Source organism: Heterodontus francisci, chromosome 15, assembly GCF_036365525.1.
Source record: "Heterodontus francisci isolate sHetFra1 chromosome 15, sHetFra1.hap1, whole genome shotgun sequence".
Lineage (NCBI taxonomy): Eukaryota > Metazoa > Chordata > Chondrichthyes > Heterodontiformes > Heterodontidae > Heterodontus > Heterodontus francisci.
In genome coordinates this window covers 89734814-89761848 of record NC_090385.1, presented here as the reverse complement: position 1 = coordinate 89761848, position 27035 = coordinate 89734814, and the positions used below count along the sequence as shown (strand labels likewise).

At 42.6% G+C, this 27035-nt stretch overlaps 1 protein-coding gene across 3 annotated transcripts in view; it reads left to right on the top strand.

The window, feature by feature from the left end:
- The window catches only part of LOC137377781 (sodium- and chloride-dependent neutral and basic amino acid transporter B(0+)-like), a 392958-nt gene that overhangs the window by 345179 nt on the left and 20744 nt on the right, over positions 1-27035 (top strand). For all 3 annotated transcript variants that reach the window (XM_068047832.1, XM_068047830.1, XM_068047831.1), the window contains 3 exons: positions 8445-8544; positions 9321-9430; positions 9536-9706. In XM_068047832.1, the coding sequence (XP_067903933.1) occupies positions 8445-8544; positions 9321-9430; positions 9536-9706 (381 nt within the window). The remainder of the gene's footprint in view (positions 1-8444; positions 8545-9320; positions 9431-9535; positions 9707-27035) is intronic.

The following is a 27035-nucleotide window of genomic DNA, read 5'->3' as shown; positions in this document are numbered from 1 at the left end:
TGACCATCCACGAGGCTACCAAGGCACCCATTCCAGCAGAAGCGACCATGCACTGAGTCAGTCCACGACCTACAACAAACTTACCTGGACAGGTTCGATGCCATAGGAAATATTAAAGGCTATGCTGTATTGCACCTCGGAGAGGATGCAATTCTATTACTCGACCCTCCCAGAAAGTGCAACATGCACTTACAAGAAAAGCTTAAGTGTGGGTTAGGTGTCCTGGAACACAAGGGCATCATCCATTGTGTGCATCATCACACAGACTGGTGCAGTTCAATTACATGCATACTGAAGAAGGATGGAACAATCAGGGTGTATCTAGATCTGCGGCATCTAAACCTCTCCCTAAAGAGATGCCCCTACAAGATTCTGATATTAGAAGAATTGAATCTCAAGTTCACCGGAGCCAAATTCTTCTCCACGTTCGATGCTAAACATGGATATTGGTCGGTACACTCAGCTAAGGAATCTTAAGAAGTCGCCACCTTCAGAACACCATTTGGAAGATATTGCTTCCAGAGACTACCCTTCAGGTTATTTGTCAGTCAAGATCTGTTTCAGCAACATAAGGAAAGAATTATAGAAAACATGCCTAGCTGCACATGTATTGCCAATGGCATTGTGGTAATGGGCAAAACCAAAGAAGAACATGATCAGAATCTCATTCACTGATGGCAGCTCATCGAGAAGGGCTCATTTTTAACATCAAGAAGTGCCAAGTGAATGTAAGTCAGATCAATTTATTTTGGCTCCATCTATTCTGATTGTGGAATCCATCCTGACCCAGGCAAAATCAAAGATGTAAGGTATATGCTTACCCCAAAAGACAGGAAAGACCTCCAGAGACGTCTTGGATTTTGCAACGTCTTGGCAGCATACATTCCAAATTTTTCTGACAAAGCGCGCCTAAAGAAAGATGTACCATTTGTATGGCAGGATGACCATAAGTCTCTCAAGTTTAATTCTCTTAAACAAGCATTGTTAGCAGAAACCTATACCCTGCACTACCATGATCTGAGGAAGAAGACAATCCTGGAAGTCAACACCTCACAGAAAGGGCTAGGAGCGTGCATCCTATAGGATGGCAAACCAATTGCATTCGGGCTGAAATGTTTATCCTCAGTATAATCCAATTACTCAAACATAGAGCGTGAAACACTTGCTCTGGTGTTTGGGATCACAAGGTTCCACACCTACCTGTTCAGTAAGCAGTTCATGGTGGAAACCGACCACGATCCACTGGAGATGATTCGGAGTAAACCATTGACAAGACCGCCGCCTCAACTACAGCGGCTCTTAGTGAAAGTACAGGGGTACGACTTTGGCATCTGCTATAAACCGGATACCAAAATGGTCACCTCGGATATGCTGAGCAGTTTGCCAAACCCGAGCAAGAGTAAAAAAGTTCCACTGGATCTACAAGTAGGCAGCATGGACATCGAGGTGGAAAATGTGCTCAATCGATTTATTGCATTTTGGTCAGCACAAATGTGACCAACTACAATCAGAAACAGTCAATGACCCACCGCTGCAGGCCCTGTGGAGAGTCAACATAGAAGGTTGGCCCGACATGGTGAAAGAGGTGCCAGAAAACCTCAGATGTTTCTGGCCTTATAGAGATGCACTCGGTATCTCGAGAGGTGTCACCTTCAAGGAAAACAAGTGATTGTGCCCAAAGCTCTCCAACAGGACATCTTGTCACAACTTCACCAAGGCCATATGGACAAAGAGCGAACAAGACGACTGGCACAAGACACTGTTTATTGGCCAGGGATCAATGATGACATCGAAAGGTTAGTGAGGATGTGCGAGGCATGCCAGAGCCACCAGCCCAACAACGTAAAGAATCTTTACACCCGCACGAGATTCCGTCAGTCCCTTGGTCCAAAATCACCACGGATCGATTTTCTGTTAATGGACATGTGTTTATCTTAGTCACTGACTATTTCTCCAAATTTCCAATTGTCAGACAAGTAAAAGACACTTCAAGCGCAGTCGTCGCAGACACATTGAGTGCCATATTCAGTCTGTTCAGCAAACATGAAGAAATTGTTTCTGACAAGGGGCGACAGTGTGCGGGCAAATATTTCAGGGATATATGTCCCAAGTGGGGCGTAAACCATGTGATGTCCTCATCACATGAGATCTAATGGTCTCTCTGAGCGAATGGTTCACATAGTCAAAGCACTTATCCTAAAGTGTAGGACAACAAAACAAGAATTTTGTGTTGCCATGCTCCACCTCAGAGCTACACCTATGATTATGGGTTTACCAACAGAGATAATGTTTGGCAGACAAATGCAGACAACTCTGCTAAGCCATCATCTGTCCAAATTCTCCGAGACGTAGGAGACACTGCCCGAAAAACAGGGGAGAATGAAAATGGTGCATGACTGACATGCAGAGGCAGAACTACCTCAGCTACATGTAGGACAAAAGGTCAGGGTCATACACCCCACAATGAGAACACGTGCATGCATATACCTGCAGAGGTATCCAAAGTATGCAGTGAGCCTAGGTTCTACAAGATTACAACATCTAGTGGAGCGGTGATGAGAAGGAACCAAAGCCAACTGACAGAGATGTGCAGTACTCCAATTGCACATGGCGGACTCGAGGGAACATGCTCCGATGGTGGGGGTGTGACAGATCAACAGAACGGCAGCCAATGCTTTGACAACACGTCTGCAAACCCAGGACAGCCAAGGGTGAAATCCACATCCCCAGAAGGTTATACCATAACAAGATCTGGCAGAGTTGTCAACCTACCGAAATGATATATGAATTCTTAAGCCTCTGCATGTGTAAAGTTCATAATCTCCATCCATGCATAAATAATTTTGATGTTATCTAATATTATGTGTTTTTACTTTTAGCATACGAGACTCATCTTTGGAGAGAAAGGGAATGTTGTATGATTGCCTTTAAGAGTGATGTCCCTTTAAGACCTTAGTATACTGATGGCTATGTACCAGGACATAGTCATGTGACTTGAATCCAGAGTCACTCTGCAACTATAACACCCAGAGTAAGGTTCTGTGAATAGTTTTCTCTACTGTATATAATAGTTTAGCTGCCATAAACCTGTTAGAGATCTTCAGCATAACTGAACTCCATGCATCTCATTTACGTTACATCAGACAACATAAAGAACTCATTACACTTGCATTGGAGGCAGTTCAGAGAAAGTTTATGAGTTTGATTCCTGGGAGGAGGTAGTTGGCTTATGAGGAAAGGTTGAGCAGACTGGGCCTGTACTCATTGGAGTTTAGAAGAATGAGAGGTGATCTCATTGAAACATAAAAGATTTTGAGGGGCTTGACAAGGGAGATACTGAGAGGATGTTTCTCCCCGTGGAGAATCTAGAACTAGGGGGCACAGTTTCAGAATACAGGCGAGGTACCAGATGATTGGAGGTCTGCGAACATTGTACCTTTGTTTAAGAAGGGTGCGAGAGATAAGCCAGGTAATTATAGGCCAGTCAGTCTGACCTCAGTGGTGGGTCAATTGTTAAAATCTATTCTGAGGGACAGGATAAACTGTCACTTAGAAAGGCACTGATTAATCATAGATGGTCAGCATGGATTTATTAAGAGAAGGTCATGTCTTGCTAACTTGATTGAGCTATTTGAAGAAGTAACATGGAGGATTGATGAGGGTCGTGCAGTGGATGTGGTTTACATGGCTTTTAGTGAAGCATTTGACAAGGTCCCACATGGCAGACTGGTCAGCAAAATGAAAGCCCATGGGATGCAGGGGAAGGTGGCAGGTTGGATCCAGAATTGGCTCAATGACAGGAAACAAAGGCGTTGTAGTCGATGTTTTTGTGAATGGAAGGAGGTTTCCAGTGGTGTTCCACACGGTTCAGTGTTGGGTATCTTGCTATTTGTGTATAGATTAATGATCTGGACTTAAATGTGGGAGGTGTGATTGGGAAATTTGCTGATAACACAAAAATTGGCCATGTAGTTAATAGTGAGGAGGAGAGCCATGGACTCCAGAATGATATCAATGGTTTTGTTGAGTGGGCAGAAAAGTGGCAAATGGAATTCAATCCTGAGAAGTGTGAGATGATGCATTTGGGGAGGGCAAATAAAGCAAGGGAATATACAATAAATGGGAGGATGTTGAGAGGTGTAGAAGAGATGAGAGACCTTGGCGTGTATGTCCACATGTCCCTGAATGTGGCAGAACAGGTAGATCGAGTGGTGAAGAAAGCATGGATTGCTTTCCTTTATTGGCCGAGGTGTGGAGTACAAAAGCAGGGATGTGATTCTGGAGCTGTATAGAGTGCTGGTTAGGCTGCAGCTGGAGTATTGCTTGCAGTTCTGGTCACCACATTACGGAAAGGACATAATTGTTCTGGAGATAGTGCAGAGGAGATTTACAAGAATGTTGCCAGGGCTTGAGGGTTGTGGCTATGAGGAAAGATTGGATAGGTTGGAGTTGTTTTCCCTGGAATTGAGGAGGCTCAGGGGTGTTTTGATTAAGGTGTACAAAATTATGAGGGGTCTAGATAGAGTAGAAAGAAAGGACCTGTTTCCCCTAGTGGGGAGGTCTGTTACCAGGGAACACAGATTTAAGGTGATTAGTAGAAGGATTAGAGGGGACATGAGGAAACACTTTTTCACCCAGAGGGTGGTGGGTGTCTGGAATTCACTACCAGGATCAGTGGTGAAGACAGTGACCCTCAATTTTTTAAAACGATATCTGGGCATGTACCTAAGGTGCTGTAACCTGTGGGGCTATGGACCAGGTGCTGGAAGGTGGGATTAGTTTGGGTGGATAGCTTATTCGGTTGGCGCGGACACGATGGGCTGGCTGGCCTCCTGCTTTGCTGTATTTTGCTCTATGTTCTAATACGGGCTCTCCCATTTAAGATGGAGATGGGGAGGAATTTATTCTCTCAGAGGGCTGTTATCTTTGGAATTCTCTACCGCAGAGCGCAGTGGAGGCTGGGCCATTGAATATATTCAGGGCTGAGCTGAACGGAGTTTTGATTTACAAGGGAGTTAAAGGATAAGTGAGGGCAGGCAGTAAAGTGGAGTTGAGGCCATGGTCAGATCAGCCATGATCTTATTGAATGGCAGAGCAGGCTTGGGGGCCCACATGCCCTATTCTTGCTCCTATTTCCTATGTTCTTATGTATCAGCAGGTCAGCATGTGAAGGGGATACAGCTCTGTGCGGAGATAGGAAGGGTACAAGGCATAGAAATTGTGTCACTCTTATGGAATGCAATCTCAGAAAGATAAACTATAACATGGTAGGGAAATCAAAAATATCTAAGATCAGGTGTTAGTTACAAGAATTTTAAATTTGATGAAATGAAGGCATAGGTGAAACAAGTAAATTGAAGGAGGTTGTACAACAACCCTTCAGTACGACACGAGTGAAACATCTTTGAAAGTATAATGCAGAGCATTCAGTATAAATATATTCACAAAAACAGCATGCTCAGATTAAATCAAATAACAAAAACTTATATTTATATAGCACCTTAAATGTAATAAAATGTCCCAAGGTGCTTCATAGAGACATTTTAAAACAATAATGTGACACCAAGCTTGGTCAAAAAGGCAAGCTTCAGGAAATGTCTTAAAGGAGAAAAGAGAGGCAGAGGGGCAGAGAGGTTTGGGGAGGGAATTCCAGCATTTAGGTCCTAGGCAACTGAAGGCACAGCCACCAATGGTGGAACAATTAAAATCAGGGTGTTCTAGGAGGCCAGAACGAGATGAGTGCCGATCTCTCGGAGGGTTGTGGGACTGGAGAAGATTGCAGAAATAGGGAGGGCTGAGGCCATGGAGGAATCTGAAAACAAAGATGGGAAATATATAATCAAGATATTACTTGACGAGGAGCCAATGTAGGTAAACAATTACAGATGTGATGTTGAACGGGACTTGATGTGAGTTCACATGCAGGTAGCAGAGATTAGGATGACCGCGAGTCTACAGGATGTGGAATGTGGGAACCAGGAGTGGGTTGGAACAGTGAAGGTTAGAGATAATGAAGGCACGAATGAGGGGTCAGCAGCAGATGAGCTGAGACAGGGGCCATATTATGGAGGTGAAAATAGGCGGTCTTAGCGATGGCGCAGTTATGTGGTTGGAAGCTCGTCTCAAGGTTAAATATGACACCAAGGTTGTGAACAGTCCAGTTTAGTCTCAGACAGTTGCCAGGGAGAAGGATGGAGTCAGTTGCTATGGAATGAAGTTTGGAACGTGGACGAAGACAATGACTTTAGTCTTCCTTACATTTAGTTGGATGTTTCTGCTCATTCAGTACTGGATATCGGATAAGCAGTTTAATAATTTAGCAACAATGGAGGAGTCGAGAGAGTCAAACCAGCACTGTGCTTGCAGATGATGTCGTCAAGTGGCAGCATGGAGATGAGAAATCAGGGATGGCTGTTAAATTACAGAAAGGTTGTTGTGGAAGGATGATGCTGGAGCCTATCTTTACTCAGTTTCACATTGATTATGCAGAATAAAAGGATTACAAAATGAAGCTCCTCACTCAAAAACCTATTCCAGTCTCAGTAAGTGTCTGCTTATAAGTGCTCAAGTAAGACCCCAACTAACACCTCCATCTGCATATAATTAAACAACTGATACACAATTAACAGATTAACTATGGCCAAGGATAAATCCTTGGGGGACACCAGAGGTAGCAGCACATTAAATAAGCATGAGCCTAAATTAAAAATATACTAAAAGTCAAACAGAGAAGAAAAATGACTTGTACAAATCCTACAGGACGATTAGAGGCAGGACTTACTGCAATGAATGCAAGAAAATGCAAGAGTGCATTAAAAATGATGAGATGCATAGAGCGACTTGGTAAAAGGCTAAACTTGATTTAAAAAAGTAATTCCTTCAGTACCACAGCAGCAGGAACGCAAAAGAGAAGATGTAGAAACCACAAAGGACACAAACAGCTTGGATCTGAGGATCAAGAAAAAGTAGTAAATATTCTGAATGATGATTGTTTTCAAGTGTTCACAAGAGAAAACATGAGCAACAAACCTTCTCCAGACAAAGATATCCCAAGAAAAATCAATGACTTCTTCAAAAACCACAAGAAAGTCAAAGGCAGTCTAAATAGGCCTAAAGCATATGGATCCGCAGTGCTGAATGGTGTTTATACCAGAGCACCGAGAGAGGCTGGGGAGATCTGTGAAGCACTGGCAGTCATTGTGATGGAGGCAACAAACACTGGAGTTGAAAGTGGATGAAGCACATACTTCATGAATGATGTTGAAACAGCTGAAAAAGAAATGGAACAAGACTTAGAAATCATAGCCGTCTCTACACTAAACATGTCCAACCAATGCAAATCAAAAGTAACAAAGTCAAAAAGGATGTTCAACTACACCACCACAAATGTAGAATATAAATCAGAGGAGGTGATCATCAAGTTTTACAGTGCTCTGGTTAGACCCCACCTTGACTACTGCATCCAGTTCTTCCAAGTAAGAGGGACAGACATTCAAACATTGGAGCCCATGATGAGAAGACCCACAAGGCTGATCCCCAGTATCAGGGCTCTGAGTTATGAGGAAAGACTGGAGAAATTGGGCTTTTCAGCCTGGAGTTCGAGCATCCGAGAGGTGAACTTATAAAGAAATATAAGTTTGCTAAAGATATTATGAATATTTAAACTATGGAACTAGGGAGCATGGCTTCAAACTGGGAAAGGTAATTTTACAGCTGATATCAGGAAATTCCTCAACACACAAAAAGTGATCTATGTGTGGAACTAATTTCTCATCGAGGAGACTAAAACCTTGGAATCATTGAAGAAATAAGCAGATGTTGCAATGTCGGGATGTTGGCAAATTCTCAATGGCAGAATAAAGATGGACTGAAAGACCTTCATCATCCACAATTATATTGTGGTCTCTATACTAACAGTAGCACTTACCCACATAACCATGGTAAATGAACACAATTAGGCCAGAAATGGCAGATTCAATTTAAATAAAGGGAAATATAATGCTGTGAGATTGAGCAGAGTTGAGGTATTGTGAAGGGAGTGAGTTCTTGGGGGTTTTCATGGCCGTGTCATTAATACTGCTAGCACCACGTTCCCTGGCTGTTAAAACATGAGACAGGATGTTGAGATGCATAACAAAGAACATAACGTATACATCCAAAGAGGTATTTGACTCTTTTGAGAGCACATCTGGAGTATTGCAAGCAATTTTGTTCTCCTTATTTCAAAAAGGATATTGAGCCACTGAAGGGGTGCAGAGAACAGCTACACAGTTGAATCCAGAACTTAAAGGAATGAGGAAAAATTGAACAGACAAATTAGAATTGGGTGTTTTGTAGTGAATTAAAAGTGTAAATTTTGCATAGCCCTTTAATTTCTTATTTTTAAATGTTTGAGTTTTATGGTTCTTTCATGCAACATTTTCTAATTTTCCATTTAATTTTAGGCTGGAATTTACTGGTTACATTTAGTGGATTATTTCTGTACTGGATGGATTCTCATTACAATAGCTCTGCTGGAACTCATTGGTCTAAGCTGGATTTATGGTGAGGACAACAGGAAAAACACTGAAACAAAATAATTCAATAAAAACTATTTGTGTAGATCTTCATGTCTCTTTAGTAAAACCAAGATAAATGAATTGGGTGATGTGGTGTAGATAGTTCTTCATATCTGAGGATGAAGAGAATTCAAGTTCTCTCCTTAGTTGTCAAAGATCTTTCCCCATTTGGTTCCAAAAGTCAATGTAAGGCAGGTAGTGGCTTCTGCATCCCTTGTTCTTGCTGGGTTACAGCTGCTTGTTAATGGGGTCAATTTCGCTGCAGCCATTGTTCTGCTAATGGCTAATGGGGATATTGTTCAAACAGCTTAATCCTGAGTTGTAGCACTCGACTCAGTTACCAGTTTTTCCCAATGATCAAAGTGGTTGGAACAACCGGTCAGACTCTGCTTTAGTGTGTTCATGATGTTTCTTCTGGGATCCACTTGCTATTCTTCAACTCCTGACAAAAGACTCACTTTGATCGTCCATCCTCCCCATTTTGAAAACAGGGACCTGTCCATCTCAGAGCAGACCTGAAACATGAGCCTTTCCTAGAGTGAGTTCTTCAGGATTTGTACAAACATTTTAATTTCACAGGCAATCAGGTTGGTGACAGGAACAGTTTAATCACCCTGTTTGAAATCCAGAATGTTCCCTTCCCTGATTTAACCTGTTTATTAGTAACACCCTGTATGAGATGAACTTCTAGCACAAACCGTCTACCATGAAGACAGAACAAAACCAAGTGATTGTGTCTCTTTGCTTTCTTGTTGTTCACAGGGGTAAACAGATTCATCAAGGACATTGAGATGATGATTGGGGAAAGGAATTGGCTTTTCTGGCTGTGGTGGAGAGTGTGTTGGTTTTTCATTTCTCCATGTTTGCTGGCAGTAAGGAGATGTTACATATTTTAGTTATTCAAATTGAAAGTAATCAAGCTGCAGATAGTCTCTCATTCTGTACCTGATCTTGTTTTGTGATTTCATTTCACTCAGGTAATCTTAATCTGGTCCCTAGCAACATTTGCCCCACCAACATTTGGACCTGTTGAATACCCTGTCTGGGCAATAGCACTTGGCTGGTGTATGATAATCTTCTGTATTATGTGGATCCCCATTGTCGCCATTGTGAGGGTTTCCCAGTCTGAGGGCTCCACCTGGTGCCAGGTAACAAAATACTTTGATATCTATTAAAGATTAAGGAACAGAGGGAGCAAAATTGACCTCTGTAGTGACAGTAGTTTCAATGTTACAAGTGTCACTTTGGAATCAAATTTCATCCATGCTGTTTCCATTCATTTCCGGTGTGGCCAAAGCCCGAATGCCATCTTGGTAAGGGGATTGGAATGGTGCTGAACATTGTACCGTCATCAGCGAACATCCCCACTTCTGAACTTATGATGGAGGGAAGGTCTAGGGTCTAGGTGAGTTGCTCTTGCAGGGAGCTGGCACAGACACAATGGGCTAAATGGTCTGCTTCTGTGCTGTAACCATTCTATGATTCTCTGATTAGCGTACAAGTGATGAATGTGCACTGGAATTATTGCGGGAGAGGGTGTGGTGTGTCCAGATGAGGAGAAATTTAGAAGGTTTATGAGAAAGGACAAGGCTAAAGTGCAGGGTAGTAATATGGGTCATGATAACCAGAGCGTGACAGGAAGGGACAGAGCTTAAAAACATAAAAGTGCAACAGCAAATCGGGTCCGAGTAGAGAAAAATGGTAAAAAGACAAAGTTAAAGGCTTATTGTTTGAATGCAATCAGCATTTGTAACATGATAGATGAATTGATAGCATAAATAGAAAGAAATGGGTATAATCTGATATCCATAACAGAGATATGGTTACAAGGTGATCAAGGCTGGGGAATAAATCTTCAGAGGTATTTGACATTTCAAAGGATGGGCAGAAAGAAAAAAGGAGGCGGGATAGCTCTGTTAATAAAGGATGTAATGGTAATGTGTAATGAGACTGATTAATTAACGATCTGTTATGATCAGGTGAGGAGGGGTCACAAGGCTCCCCTCTTGTCCTCCTTGTTTGACTGCAACAGGGTTTATTCCTTTTAAAACAATGGATGTGCATACCACTTCATTGAGTGTTTTAACTTTTACCATTGCTGTGATCCTAAAAGAACCAATTGGACTGCTTTACTTCAGTTTAAACAAGAAAGAGGTGAGTTTATTGTACTTAAAAAAATCTAAACCTGATCTAGATACAATAATAAAACTACACTACACTTTCACGCAGACACACACATGAGAATCACACACACAAAGAGAGTGCAGATTGGTAAGAAATAGTTTGGTTTGGATGAGAGTCCAGAACAAATAAAAATAATATACAGTCTGTAGGATCTGGTAATTTCATTTTCTTCTAGCTGAAGTTATGATCTTGAAGTCTCTGGCTGGTAGATGTGCACTTTGTGGCTGGCCCACCTAGTTTAGGGTTTTCTTGGAGAAAGAGTTGTAGTTGGTTTTCTTCCCTGGGGTTTCTGTCCATAGCAATGGTAGACTTGGATGTTCCACCATTGCAGACATGTTTCAAACTTGCGATGTTATCTGGAAAGAGAGAGAGAGACAATCACATAGCTCCCACTGGGGTCTTGTCTGGTTAGCACTTGATGCTTGACTGCTTCCAAGTTTCAGGAGATTTTCTTTTTGCAAAAGACTGCTAGTTTTTCCATAAATGGGGTGGTGGTCACATGATCATCCACTGCCCTCAGTTGCAATTCAATTAGATTCGAGTCCAGGTATTTTCAATCTCTCTCGGGTCTCATTGTTTCAATGTTCACCCCCTGGAGGTATGACTCCACTGTTAATATTCCAAGATGGCTTTGAATATTTTGCCATTAGAAGTGAAGCTGTTAGCTGTTTCCAAATTTATGAGGCATTGTCCTGGATGCAATCTCATTAGACATACAACTCCAATTCAATGTCCTGCAATGTGAGGTAGTTCAATGCAAATTGTGGTGATCATCTTGGCTGCCATTTTTTAAAATTTAACTGTAGGATGCAGTTTAATGTAGGTTTCCAACCAATTCATTAAAAATCCTCATTTGTTATAGAATGTTTTTTTTTGACTCCTCCCCATGATGTGGAATGAAATGTGATGAAAGATATATTTCATTTCAAGGCCATGGGGAAATATGCTGTTTCCACAACACTTGGTTTTAACCATTCATGTTTTGGCACATTGATAATTCTTATCTCTATAGTGATAGTGGATGATAAATTGTGTTTTAGCCCCTGTGAGGTGTTTTAGATTTCCTCTGTGTCTTTGCCCTTGCTGAGTTCTGAATCTAAATTGTTGGGTTTGATTATCCTTGGATTTGGGACCTGATCATTGGATTCCTCAGTGGGTAGATCCACACGCACTTCGCTTTTTGTTCTCTGGTGATTTTCACAAGTGCTGTTTACTTTGGATGTGGAAAGGATGTTTCCTCTTGTGGGAGAATCTAGAACGAGGGGTCATTGTTTAAAAATAAGGGGTCGCCCATTTAAGACAGAGATGAGGAGAATTTTTTTCTCTCAGAGGGTCATGAGACTTTGGAACTCCCTTCCTCAAAAGGCGGTGGAAGCAGAGTCTTGATAAGCAAGAGGGTGAAAGTTTATGGGGGTAGACGGGAATGTGGAGTTGAGGTTACAATCAGATCAGCCATGATCTTATTGAATGGTGGACCAAGCTCAAGGGGCGAAGTGGCCTACTCCAGCTCCTACTTCGTATGGTTGTATATTCGGATGTAGGACATTCTTCCTTCCCTTTTCCCTTTACTTTGGAGAGGGTTTTTTTCTAATCTGCCCTATGTCCTCTGGGACATTACTGCTTGCAGGTGTCTGTCACGCTTTCACTGCACTCCCTTGCGGCACTTCAACTAGGTGAAGCATCTCCCTCACTTTTCGCCTGTCCTTTTGGGAACTTTCCTTGTCCCTGGAGATTTCTGTAAATGTTGTGAGCAGCCTTGTTAGGGCTCTGCTTTGCTATGCATTTAAATAGGAGAGTGTGGTGTCTAATGTTTCTAACATATTAGCGATGGCTAACATGACAGTAGGGGGTTACATTTGGTAATTCTCCCAGCCCTCCTCTAACTCGTCCTCACTGTCCTTTTTCCCTCCTCTGTCCTAACTGCTTGACAGACCTGGATGGTTGTCCCCTTCCCAGCTGTGATACTGGTTTAACATGTTAATGTGGCGTAACCTTTGCTTTTTCCTTCGGTTTGGGGTGTCAATTAAATAATTTACCTGGCTAACCATTTTTGCTATTCGATATGGCCCACTGAACTGGGCATTCAGGGGTTCACCCTGAATTGGGAGTAGTGCTTGCACATGACCTCCAAGCCAAAATGTCCTGGACTTCGCATGTTTATCTGTCTGCCTTTCCATAACTGTCTGGGAGGATTTTAGGTGTTCTTGAGCCACTGCACAGGCTCTCATGAGTTGTTCCTGGCACATGGAAATGTAGTGTAACATGGAAGGTTCATCCCTGGGTCCCAAAAACCTCCTTAATTAGTTTAAGTGGACCTCTTACCTCATGCCCATAAACTAATTCAAAGGGACTAAAGTCAGTGGACTCATTGGATGAATCCCAGGTGGCAACCAGGAAAAATCCCAGCCCTTTGACCCAGTCATGGGGATACTCATAGCAGTATGCCCTGATCATTATCTTTAGGGTCTGGTGATACTGCTCCAAAGCCCCTTGTGACTGTGGGTGGTAGACTGAGGACTTGAGTAGGGTTATGTCCAGATTATCCATGATTTGAGTGCGACTTGAATAGAGTACTGGGTGTTTGGCGGGTTGAGGGAATCGTAATCTCTTTCTAAAAATCTAATTTTGTTTGTATTTCACATTTTACTGAAAGTTACTGTTTAAATTCGAAATTTCATCCAGGGCCTCAACAGGGGTATACAAGCTATCCACTGGGGAGCAGCTGTAGTTAGTTAATTAAGGAAACCAGCTTGAATGTATTTTGTGTACCTGGGGCTCAGCTAATCTCTGTAGTTTCAGAACATATAAATACAGGCATCTCAGTGCAACTTTGCACTGAATGCGACTTGAACAGTTTGCTGGTAGTTCGGTGTTTGGTGAGTTGAGGGAGTTGGGGAAGGAGGTGCTCCTTTGTTTTTCCTAACTTTTTCACCCTGTAAGTTTTGGTTCTTACTCGACTACAGGGGAAGAAGCTAGCTGTTTGGTGAGTATCTGGTGAGTTGTTAAGATTTATTTCATTCCTACATTTTAAAATATTATAGGGACTGGTGGTAAGGTTAATAAAATATATAAAAAAGGAAAATAAATAATTGAATCAAATAATTAAGTGGTTAATTAAAACAATAAGGATGATAGGACAGGTGATGTGTCATGGATGTAGCATGTGGGGGCTCCTAGATGCCAGTGTGACCCAGGACAAACACATCTGTAGTAAGTGGTCATGGCTCGAGGAGCTTCGGCTCAGAGTTGTTGAGCTGGAGGCCAAGCTGCAGGCACTGTGACACATCAGGCAGGGGGACAGTTACCTGGACACTTAGTACCAGGAGGTGGTCACTCCCCTTAAGATAGGGTCTTCTGATTTGGTCAGTGGTCAGGGACAGGAGGGTGTGGCTGCAGCTGCTGCAGGTATGGGGACCCAGAGGGCAAGAGTGTAGGAGCCTCAGCCTTTGCAATTGACCAACAGGTTTGAAGTTCTTCCAGCTTGTTTGGATGAGAGTGGGGTCTGCAGGGCTGATGAGATAACTGACAATGGCACCGTAGTAGAGGAAGCCATTCAGGTTGGGGGGAGCAAAAGGAATGTAGTTGCACTAGGGGACGGTATAGTGAGGGGGATTGGCACTGTTCTCTGCAACAAAGAGCGAGAGTCCAGAAGGCTGTGTTGCCTGTCCGGTTCCAGGGTTTGGGACATCTGCTCAGGGCAAGGGAGGAACTTACAGTGGGAGGGGGCGGATCCAGTCATCATGGTTCAGATAGGTACCAATGACATAGACAGGACAAGGAACGAGGTTCTGCATAGTCAGTACAAAGAGCTAGACACCAAATTAATAAGCAGAACCTCAAAGGTAACAATCCCTGGATTATTACCTGAGCCATGTGAAAATTGGCACAGGGCAAATGAGATTCGAGAAATGAATGCATGGCTCAAAGACTGGTGTAATTGAAGTGGGTTCCAGTTTGTGGGACATTGGCACCAGTGCTGGGGAAAGTGGGGAGCTGTACCATTGGGACTGTCTACACCTGAACCGTGCTGGGGCTGGTGTTCTAGTGAGCCTCATAACTAGGGAAGTAGAGAGAGTTTAAACCTAACTAGTGGGGCAAGGGATCAAATTTGGGAAGATGTAGTAAATCAAAGATTAGAGACAAGGCAAGAGAGAAAGGTATTAATATGGGAAATGATAAACAGACTGTGCCAGAAAGGGATAGAGAATACAAATCTAAGAGCAAATCAGCAGTCAAGCTAGATGTTACAAAAATAATAAAAGGACAAAACTAAAGGCTCTGTATCTGAATCCACATAGCATTCAAAACAGAACAGATGAACTGATAGCGCAAAAGGAAGAGTGGGTCTAAAATTAGTATTTTAAACTTAAATAAGGGCAATTATGAAGACATGAAAGCTGGCTACGGTGAACTGGCAAATTAGGTTAAGGGATAGATCAATAGAGATGCATTGGCAGACATTTAAGGGGATATTTCAGAATACACAGAATAGATACATTCCAATGAAAAGGAAGAATTCCAAGGGGAGGACCCACCATCCATGGTGAACTAAAAAAGTTAAAGATAGTATTAAACTTAAAGAAAAAGCATATATTATGCAAAGATGGGTGGCAGGTCAAAAAATTGGATAGAATATAAGAACAAAACCAAAGAATGACTAAAAAATTGATAAGGAGAGAAAATGTATGACAGAAAGTTAGCTAGAAATATAAAAACAGATAGGAAGAGTTTCTATAGATATTTAAAAAATAAAAGAGTGAACAAAGTGAACGTTGGTCCTATAGAAAGTGAATCTGGGGAATTAATATGGGAAAATAAGGAGATGGAAAATGAATTGAACATGCATTTTGCATCAGTCTTCACTATTGAGGATACAAGTAATATCCCAGAAGTAGCTGTAAATCCAGAAGTGGAAGGGAGGGAGGAACTCAAGAAAATTATAATCACCGGGGAAGTGGTACTGAGCAAATTGTTGTAGCTGCGGGCTGACAAGTCCCTGGGTCCTGATGGACTTCATCCTAGGGTTCGAAAAGAAGTGAGATAGTTGATGCATTGGTTTTAATTTTCCAAAACTCCCTAGATTCTGGAAAGGTTCACTTAGATTGTAAAATATCAAATGTAACTCCTTTGTTCAAAAAGGGAGGGAGACAGAAAGCAGGAAACTACAGGCCAGTTAGCTTAACATCTGTCTTAGAGAAAATGTTAGAAACTATTATTAAAGATGTTGTAGCAGGGCATTTAGAAAAATTCAAGGTAATCAGACAGAGTCAACATGGTTTTGTGAAAGGGAAATCGTGTTTAACCAATTTATTGGAGTGCTTTGAGAAAGTAACGTGTGCTATGGATAAAGGGGAACTGCTGGATGCACTAGATTTCCAGAAGGCATTTGGTAAGATGCCACATCAAAGGATATTGCATAAAATAAAAGCTCATGGTGTAGGGGATAACATTTCAGGATGGATAGAAGATTGGCTAGCTAATAAGAAACAGAGAATAGGCATAAATGGGTCATTTTTCTGGTTGGCAAGATGTAACGAGTAGTGTGCTACAGGGATCAGTGCTCGGGCCTCAACCTTTTATAATTCATATAAATTATTTAGATGAAGGAACCGAAGGTATGGTTGCTAAATTTGCTGATAACACAAAGATAGATAGGAAAGTAAGTTGTGAAGAGGATATAAGGAGGCTATAAAGGGATATAGATAAGTTGAGTGAGTGGTCAAAGATCTGGCAAATGGAGTATAATGTGGGAAAATGTGAACTTGTCCATTTTGGCAGGAAGAATAAAAAGAAGCATATTATCTGAATGATGGGAGATTGTAGAGCTCCGAGATGCAGAGGGATCTGAGTGTCCGAGTGCATAAATCGCAAAAGGTTAGTCTGCAGGTACAGCACGTAATTAGGAAAGCTAATAGAATGTTATTGTTTATTGTGAGGGGAATTGAATACAAATGTAGGGAGGTTGTGCTTCAGTTACACAGGGCATTGCTGAGACTACATCTGGAGTACTGTGTACAGTGTTGGTCTCCTTATTTAAAGAATTATGTAAATGCATTGGAAGCAGTTCAGAGAAGGTTTACTAGACTAATATCTAGATTGGGTGGGTTGTTTTATGAAGAAAGGTTGGACAGGCTAGGCTTGTATCTGCTGGAGTTTAGGAGAGTAAAAGGCAACTTGATTAAAACATATTAGATCTTGCGGGGTCTTGACAGGGTGGATGTGGAAAGGATGTTTCCCCTTGTGGGAAAATCTATAATTAGGGGTCACTGTTTAAAAATAAGGGGTTGCCCATTTAAGACTGAATTGAGGAGAATTTCTTTCTCTCTGAGTGTCGTGAGTCTTTGGAACTCTCTCCCAAAAGGCAATGGATGCAGAGTCTTTAGATATTTTTAAGGCAGAGGTAGATAGGTTCTAGCAAAGCAAGAGGGTAAAAGTTTACCAGGAGTAGGTGGGAGTGTGGAGTCGAGGTTAGAATCAGATCAGCCATGATCTTATTGAATGGCAGAGCAGGCTCAAGGGGCCTGATTCGTGCGTTCATATGTTCGTACGCTTTTATCACTTTTTGAACGATCCCAGACATGAAATTTGTGCCCTGATCTGACTGGATCTCAGCAGGCAGCCCATATCTGGTGAAGAATTGGGTTAGCCCCTCCACCACTACCTTGGCAGGGATATTTCTTAGGGGAATGGCTTCTGGAAATCGGGTAGCCACATCCATAATCGTGAGAAGATACTGGTAGCCCTCTTTTGGTTTTGGCAGGGATCTCACACAATCCACCAGCACTCTCCTGAAGGGCTCCCCAAAAGCCGGTTTGGGAATTAAGGGTGCAGGTCTTATTGCAGGTTGGGCTTCCCAACCTGGCACGTGTGGCACATTTTACAGAACTCCAGCACGTCTTTGTAGAGTTTTGGACAGTCAAAATGCTGTCTTGTACGGGCTTGTGTTTTACATCCACAGACATGTCCAGCCATTGGAAGTTTGTAGGCAATTCTTAGTATTTCCTTATGGTACCTTGGTGGCACCACTAACTGGTGAACCACTGTCCACTATTCTTCCACAGTTCTGTTAGGAGGTCTCCACTTCCTCATCTGCACCTCATTCTTTAAATAGTAGCATTCTGGAACTCTCTCTGCTTCAACTTGGGCAGTCTGTGCTATCTTTTTTAATACTGAGTCAGCTTGCTGAGCCTTGGACAAGGAATATGTGTGTAACTCATCCCTTGGGTCCTCCAACTTCCCAAAGAATGTGTCAGATAACCGGACAGTAGTTTTAACTATCTGCAGTGCCAGTTCAGTCTCTTCTGATGGAGCTTGTTTGGCCATGGACCGGGTCAACACACAGTCATAAAACTGCCGGGGACCTTCTCCTGCAACTGCTCTGTCTCCCTGACTCCTTTCAGTCTCTCTAAAACCATTGGGGAAGTTACCACCTTTGCCCACGCCAGATCATTACCCAGGAGCAGGTCGACCCTGTCCACAGGTAAATTAGGGACAATCCCCATGGTTACCAGCCCTGAAACAAGGTTGCACTCCAGGTGCACCCGATATAAATATATGGGCATATACCACCCTCCAATACCATTCATTAACACTCTAGCATTCAATGTACTCTCTGGGGGAAATACCATGCCTTTTCCCAGCAGAAGGGATTGAGTGGTCCCTGTATCCCTGAGTGTGACTATGAGCTTGCTTGCCTCACTCGAGAGGTATGGGGTCACTTTTCCTTGGGACACAAAATCCTGGTAACTTTCAGGGACTTTGTGAAGTTTTCCTCCACTAGCAGCGGTGGGTTTACTGGGTCTTACTGCCACAGTTAAAGTGACAGTCTGCTGTGCTTTCCATCAAGGCCCCTTTTCCTGCACTGGTCTGGTGTGCCCTGATTAATCTTAGAGGTTTTTCCCGTAACTTCCAGCAGTCAAGTTGAAGGAGACCTGTCTTGTTGCAATGGAAACACAAAGGTTTTTGGGCTTCACTCCTGCTCTCAGCACCTTCCTTTTTGGCCTGAAAAGAGTCGCCTGTGTGTCCAGCTTTCCCTTCTCACCCATAGCTGTTCAGGTTCCTATCATCCTCCCACCTTTTATCCCTTTCGGGCTTTTGGGGGTGACTAGGGAAGGGTTTCTCTTAGGGTAAGGGCTTGCAGACAAGCGTAAATTCATCAGTGAGGATTGTGGTGAGCTTGTCTCCTGGAAACTTTTGTTCCTCCATGTGGGTTTAATGGAAAGCGGGAACGAGTTTTTGAACTCCTCAAGAAGGATTACCTCTCTGAGGTTTTCATATGTGGACTGTATCTTCAGTGCCCATATCCAATGGTCAAAAGCAAACTGCTTAACTCTTTCAAACGCAAGGTAAGTTTGTTCAGTCTGCTTTCGGACAGTTCGGAATTTTCGGCAGTATGACTCTGGTACTAGCTTATATGTGCCCAAGGTAGCATTTTTAGTTATATCATAGTCTGATGAACTCTCATCTGGCAACAGTGAGTATACCTCCTGGGTTTTTCTTGCTTGTTTTCTTTGCAATAACAGAGTCCAGCTGTCTACCAACCACTTCAGCTATTTTGCAAGCTTTTCAAAAGAGATGATAAATGTTTCCACGTCCCCCACATTGAACTTTGGTATCAACTGAGAAAACTTTAAGAGCTCAACACTTGGTTCTGATCTAGGGGCAGCTCCTTCACTAACTGTGCCTTCACTAGGGTGTATTGGGTCTTCCCCCAGTTAATTCAAGCTGCCTTAACTTCCTCTCCTCCTTCTCCGTCTGGAAAGCTCTTTCTTTTTCCCTTTCCTGACTCTCTGCTGTTTATCTCTTGGGTATTCTAATTCTATTCTCCTCTGTTCTAGTTATATCTTAGCTAACATTACAATGTCTGTTTCTGACTGCAAACCTGTTTCTGAGTCTTCCGGTTCAAGTGAAAAATGGTTGGCCACATATTTTAGGATTTCGGATTTCCTCGCTTTTGGATGGATAGTAATCCCAAAACTGCCCAGCTACATTCAACTCTGCAATAGATATGGCTTTTAACCTGTCCCAAGTTACATTACTTAGCTGTAGAAAGGTACTGGCATCGAATGTGGATATGTTCGTACACTAGCAGTGAAAACCACTAGAAAACGTATATTGAAGTTTTTAAGTTTTAATAGGGATGAAATTGGTTTCCCACGTCCAATTTCATGTTGGTCTTTGGGTAATGATCACGGACTCGAGCCACCAAATTTCTGTTACGATCACATGATGAGGGGGTCACAAGGCTCCCCTCTTGTCTTTCTTCTTATTTGATCAAAACAGGGTGAGTGTTTTACCTTTTATCTTTGTTGTAATGATGGGGTCATTAAATATTTTTAAGGCAGAGGTAGATCGATTCTTGTTAGGCAATGAATCGAAGGTTATCAGGGGTAGATGGGAGTGTGGAATTCAAGACACAAGCAGATCAGCCATGATCTTATTGAATGACAGAGCAGGCTCAAGGGGCTGAATGGACTATTTCTGCTCCTAATTCATATGCTCGATGTTCATAAAAGAACCAATCGGTGAGGTTTTCTTGAGTTTAAATAAGAAAGCGGTGAGTTTATTGTACTTAAAAAAAATCTAAACCCAATCTAGATAAAATAATAAAACTACACTGCACTTTCACTCACACATACTCATGAGAATCACACACACAAATAGAGTATAGAGTGATAAGAATTAGTTTGGTTTGGATGAGAGTCCAGAACAAATAAAAATAATTTACAGTCTGTGGGGTTTGGTAATTTCGGTGTCTTCTGGATGAAGTTGTGATCTTGAAGTCTCTGACTGGTAGAAGTGCACTTTGTGGCTGGCCCACCTAGTTCAGGGTTTTCTTGGAGAAAGAGTTGTTGGTGGTTTTCCTCCCTGGGATCTCTGTCTGTAGCAATGGTAGACTTGGATGTTCCACCATCACAGACATGTTTCAAACTTTCAATGTTATCTGGAGAGAGAGAGAGAGACCACCCCCACTCGGGTCTTGTCTGGTTAGCACTCAAAACATGTCTGCTTCCAAGTCTCAGAAATTTGTCCTTTTGCAAAAAACTGCTAGTTTTTCCACAGATGGGGAGGTGGTCACATGATTGTCCAATGTCCGCATTTGCAATTTATTTCAATTTGAGCCTAGGTATTTTCAAACTCTCTCGAGTCTCATTGTTTCAAAGTTCACTCCCTGGAGGTATGACTCCACTGTGAATGTTCCAAGATGGCTTTGAATATTTTTCCATTAGAAATGAAGCTATTAGCTGTTTCCAAATTAATGATGCATTGTCCTGGATGCAATCTTGTTTGGCATGTGTCTCCAATTTTATGTCCTGGAATATGAAGTATTTCAATGCAAATTGTGGTGGCCATCTTGGCTGCCAGCTTTTTAAAAGTTAACTGTAAAATCCCAGCTCCTTTTTTATAAAAAAAAATGCAGGCTTACAACTGATGAATTAAAAATCCTCATTTGGAATTGCTTCTTTCCTTGATGATCACATTGTAAATGATCATCTGGGGAAGAGTGATCTTAAAATAGAGAGAGAGAGATACAGCACTGAAACAGGCCCTTTGGCCCACTGAGTCTGTGCTGACCAACAACCAGCCATTTATACTAATCTTACATTAATCCCATATTCTCTACCACATCCCCACAATTCTCCTACCACCTACCTACACTAGGGGCAATTTACCATGGCCAATTTATCTATTAACCTGCAAGTCTTCGGCTGTGGGAGGAAACCAGAGCAGCCAGCAGAAACCCATGGAGTCACAAGGAGAACTAGCAAACTCTGCACAGGCAGTACCCAGAACTGAACCTGGGTCGCTCGAGCTGTGAGGCTGCAGTGCTAACCACTGCGCCGCCCCACATGTTAGAATTGTGCATTCAATTTTTAGGGTGAAATGCTTTGGCCTGAAACTAGTGTCTTAAACTTATATAAAAGCAATTACGAATGTGTAAAGACAGAGTTGCCTAAAGTGGACTGGTAAAATAGATTAGAAGGTAAGATGATAGATAAGCAGTGGCTGACATTTGAGGAGATATTTCATGATCCTCAATAAAGATATATTCAATTGAGAAAGAAAGACTCCATGAGAAGGATGAACAATCCATGGTTTACAAAGGAAGTCAAGGATGGTATCAAAAGAAAGGGCAGAAAATGTTGCGATGAAGATTCGTGATAGGTTAGAAGTTTGTGAAAATTTTAGAAACAGCAAAGGCTGACTAAAAAAGGGAAAAATAGGTTATGAGAATAAACGAGCAAAAAATATATATTAAAAACAGACGGTAAAACCTTCTACATGTATATAAAAAGGAAAATAGTAGCTAAAATAAATGTTGGCCCTTTAGAGAATTAGCCTTGGGAATTAATGATGGAAAGCCAGGAAATAACAGAGACCTTGAACAAAAATTTTGTATCTGTCTCCATCGTAAAAAAAAAAATCCCAATAATAGTAGAAAAATGGGGGCAAAGGCAGGGAAGAACTTTGAACAATCATTGTCGGTAGATAAATACTACTGGGGAAACCTATGGACTTAACGCTGACAAGTCCACTGGACCTGATGGCCGGCATCCTCGGGTCTTACAAGAAGTGGATGTAATGGTTGTAATCTTCCAAAATTCCTTAGAGTTTGGAACCTTCCAGTGGAGTGGAAAACTATAAGCGAGTTTGCCTAACATCTGTCATTAGAAAAATGCTGGAATCCATTATTAAGGAAGTAGAAACAGGACATTTAAAAAATCATAATACAATCAAGCAGAGATAACATGGTTTTATGAAATGGAAAATATATTGAATAAATTTATTAGATCTCTTTTAGGATGCACTGAACAAAGTGGATAAAGTGGAACCAGCAGATGTAGTGTATTTAGATTTCCAAAAGGTATTTGATAAGGTGTCACATAAAAGGTTATGGCACAAGATAAGACCTCATGGTGTTTGGGTAATATATTAGCATGGATCGAGAATTGGCAAAGAGAAAACAGAGAGTCAGGATAGATAGCTCATTTCCAGGTTTGCAAACTGTAATACTGGAGTTGCACAGGGATCAGCGCTGGGATCTCAATTATTTACAATCTATATTAATGACATGAATAAAAGTCCCAAGTGTATTTTAGACAAATTTGCTGCAGTACAAAGATAGGTGGGGAAGCAAGTTGCGAGGGGGACACAGATGCAGGATGTTCAGGCCCCACCGAGGTCGGGAGCAGAAGCGGACTGGTCCTGAAACTATCGGAACCAGCCAGCGTGCCATTTTCCCGACCCCATTCCTGGCATTGGCCACTTAGGCTGAGGTGGGTACAGTTCAGGGCTGCCTACCTCCCATGAAACAGGCAGCCAATTAGGCTCATTAAGAGCCTTGTTAAAGATAAGTTAAGGAGGCCAATTGGGATTTCTCTGTCGGCCTCCAGTTTTCCAATGTGACCAGGAGTGTATCAACTGCCTGGAGGCAGGCACCCAGTGGCAGGCTGGGGTCCCAGCACTCCAGGCACTCCCTGCCTGCCTGGGTGGGCGTGCAGCCAAAGGCCCCCCTGTAGAGTGATTCCATCCCTGTCCCCTGAACCCCCACCACCACTACAGTGGTGGCCTGGCTGCTTTCTCTAATTTTTAAAAAAGTGGCTGAGAGGGAACCTTCATGTTGAAGTGCCCTCTCTGTTACTAACCACGCACCCTCTGATTGGCCCTCCAGCCCGCTACCATTCATTGAACAGGGAACCTGTCTCCATGCCAATTAAGAAGCACCCCAGTCAAAATCCCAATGAGTATCTGTGTCTCCCCTGGAGTAGGGTTCGGGACCCAGAAACAGACCTGGCTCTGGTTACATAGGAACATACAAACTAAGAGTAGGAGTAGGCTATTTGGCCCCTCGAACCTGCTCCGTCAATCTATAAGAACATGGCTGATCTGTTTGTGGACGCAACTCCACCTTCCTGCCTCCCCCCGATACCCTTTGACTCCCTTGTTTGTCAAAAATTGTCTACGACTGCCTTAAAAATATTCAATTACCCTGCCTCCACTGCTCTCTGGGGAAGAGAGTTCCACAGACTCACGATGTCTGAAATCGGACACCTCTTATTTTTAAACTGTGCCCCTAATTTTAGTCTCTCCCTCAACATCCTTTAACATCCACCCTGTCAAGTCCCCTCAGGATCGTATATGTTTCAATAAGATCACCTCTCATCTTTCTAAACTTCAATGAATACAGACCAAACCTGCCCAACCTCTTCTCATAAAATATCCCTCTCAGCCCTGGAATCAGTCCAGTGAATCTTCTCTGAACTGCTTCCTATGCAATTTTATCTTTTCTTAAATGAGGAGACCAAAGTTGTACACAATACTCTAGATGTGATCTCATCAATGCCCTGTACAACTGTAGCAAAACATCTCTACTTTAATATTCTATTCCCCTTGCAATAAATAACAACATTGCAATTGCCTTCTGAATCACTTGCTCTACCTGCATACTAACTTTTTGTGTTTTGTGCATTAGGACACCCAGATCCCTCTGCATCTCAAAGTTCTGCAATCTCTCTCAATTTAAATAATATGTTGCTTTTCTATTTGTCCGGCCAAAATGGACAAGTTCACAATTTCCTGCATTATACTCTATCTGCCAAATCTTTTCCCATTCACTTAACCTGTCTTTGCAGACTTCTCATGTCCTCATCACAACCTACCATCCTGCGTTTTGTGGCATCAGCAAATTTAGCAACCATACAACCAAGTCATTGATATAGATTGTAAAAAGCTGAGGCCGCACCATTGATCTCTATGGTACTCCACTAGTTACAGCTTGCCAACCTGAAAATTACCCATTTATGCCTACTTTCTGTTTCCTGTTAGCCATCCAATCCCTTATCCATGCTAATATGTTACCCCATACAACATGGGCTCTTATTTTATTTAGTAACCTTTAATGTGGTACCTTGTCAAATGCCTTCTGAAAATCCAAGTATACCATATCCACAGATTCCCCTTTATCCATGTTGCTTGTTACTTCCTCAAAGAACTCAAATAAATTAGTCAAACACGATTTCCCTTTCATAAATCTATGTTGACACTGCTTGATTGCATTGAGATTTGACAACTTTGACAGATTCAGTGCTTTCTGACTTTTTTGAAAAGCCCACCGGAAAACCACAAATCTGTCTGATGTTGGGAAGCACGTTCCTGCTCCAGCAGCTGTCAGCTGTGAAACTCAGCGCGATGTTTTTAAACAAACTGACCAACTACAAAACTGCTGTGCTGAGTGCTCCTGCTCCCTGAAACTGTCAAAGAGAGGGAGAGAGAGGAAGGGGGGTGGAGGAAACAAAGAGAGAGGGGGGAGCGGAGAGAGAGAGGGGAGAAAACAGAGACATGGGGGAACAGAGAGAGAGAGAGGGGAACCGAGAGAGAGAGGGGGGACAGAGTGAGGGGGGAAAAAGAGAGAGAGTGGAACAGAGAGAGGGGGGGCCGGAGAGGTGGGGGTGGGGAACAGAGGGAGAGGGGAAACAGGGAGAGAGGGGAAAACAGAGAGGGGGAGAACAGAGAGGGAGGGGAAAAAGGGAGAGAGGGGAAAACAGAGAGGGGGGAACAGAGAGAGAGCGGGGAAACCAAAAAAGAGAGGGGAACACTGAGAGAGAGGGGGCAAAACAGAGAAGGGGGAACGGGGAGAGAAGGAAAACAGAGAGAGGGATGGAACAGAGAGAGGGGTGGGGGGCACTGAGAGAGAGGGGGAGACGGAGAGAGGGAAGATAGGGGGAAAACAGAGCGAGGATGACACAGAGATGGGGAACACAGGGAGAGAGACAGACAGAGACAGAGAGAGAGCAAGATCATTCCTGACAGATGGACATCTATCCAGAATACTCTGCATCGCTACATTAAGTGTGCGGGCAGAGATTGACAACTTATGCAAGTAAAAACAATGCCAGGTACATCACTAGATCAGTTTTCAATATAGCGATGAGAAAGTAAGTAAATAAATTAGTCTTCTCATTTAAAACTTCTTCGCAAAAATGCAAATTTGTTGTTGTTTTTATCTGTAAGATAAATTTTTAATGTCTTTTTCTTTCAAAATTTGCTTACTGGCTCCCCGGGCCGAGCAGAAATCGTAATACTGCCCTCCACCCGAAAAGGTTGCACAGCCCTGCTCTACCCCAAAGAGCATTGGTGGATGAGTCATTGAACATAGTCAGATGCGATAGTCAGATCCTTAAACTATAGTGGAGGCAAGGGTTAAGGGGAACAGGAAAGTGGCAAAAAATGGCAAATGGAATTCAATCCAGAGAAGTGTGAGATATTGCATTTGGGGAGGGAAAATAAAGCGAAGGAATACACAATAAATGGGAGGATATTGAGAGGGGTAGAAAAATTGAGAGACCTTGGAGTGTATGTCCAGAGGTCCTTGAATGTGGCAGCACAAGTAGATAGAGTGCTGAAGAAGGCATATGGAATGCTTTCCTTTATTGGACGAGGTATAGAATACAAAAGCAGGGATGTAATGCTGGAACTGTGTAAAATGCTGGTCAGGCCACAGATGGAGTATTGCGTACATTTCTGGTCACTGCATTCCAGGAAGGACATAATTGCTCTGGAGAGAGTACAGAGGAGGTTTACAGGAATGTTGCCAGGGCTCGAAAGTTGCAGCTATGAGGAAAGATTGAATAGGCTAGGGTTGTTTTCCTGAGAACAGAGGAGGCTGTGGGGTGACTTAATTGAGGTGTAAAAAATTATGAGGGGCCTAAATAGAGTAGACAGGAAGGACCTGTTTCCCCTAGCGGAGTAGTCAATTACCAGGGGGCACAGATTTAAGGCGATTGGTAGAAGGATTAAAGGGGATGTGAGGAAAAACGTTTTCACCCAGAGGGTGGTGGATATCTGGAATTCACTGCCAGGATCAGTGGTGGAGGCAGAAACCCTCAACTCATTTAAAAGGTAACTGGGCCTGCACCTGAAGTGCTGTAACCTGCAAGGCTATGGATCAGGTGCTGCAGGTGGGATTAGATTGGCCAGTATGGACACGATGGGCTGAATAGACTCCTTCTGTGCTGTAATTTATCTATGGTTCTATGGTTCTAGGCAAGAAAGTGTTGTTAAGGCCAAGATCAGATTAGCCATGATCTTATTGAATAGTGGAGCAAGTTCAAGGGGCTGTATGCCCTACTCCCGCTCCTACTTTTTATGTTTGTATGTTTTTCTGAAAGCAGAGTTAGCATACAACTTGAAGTTTGCATGCTGCCTGCAATACTTTGAATGGGCACAGGTTAGTTGCGCATCACTATCCCCAGGCCCAATTTCTGGGGCTATCCGATTTTTTCCCCCGAGAAT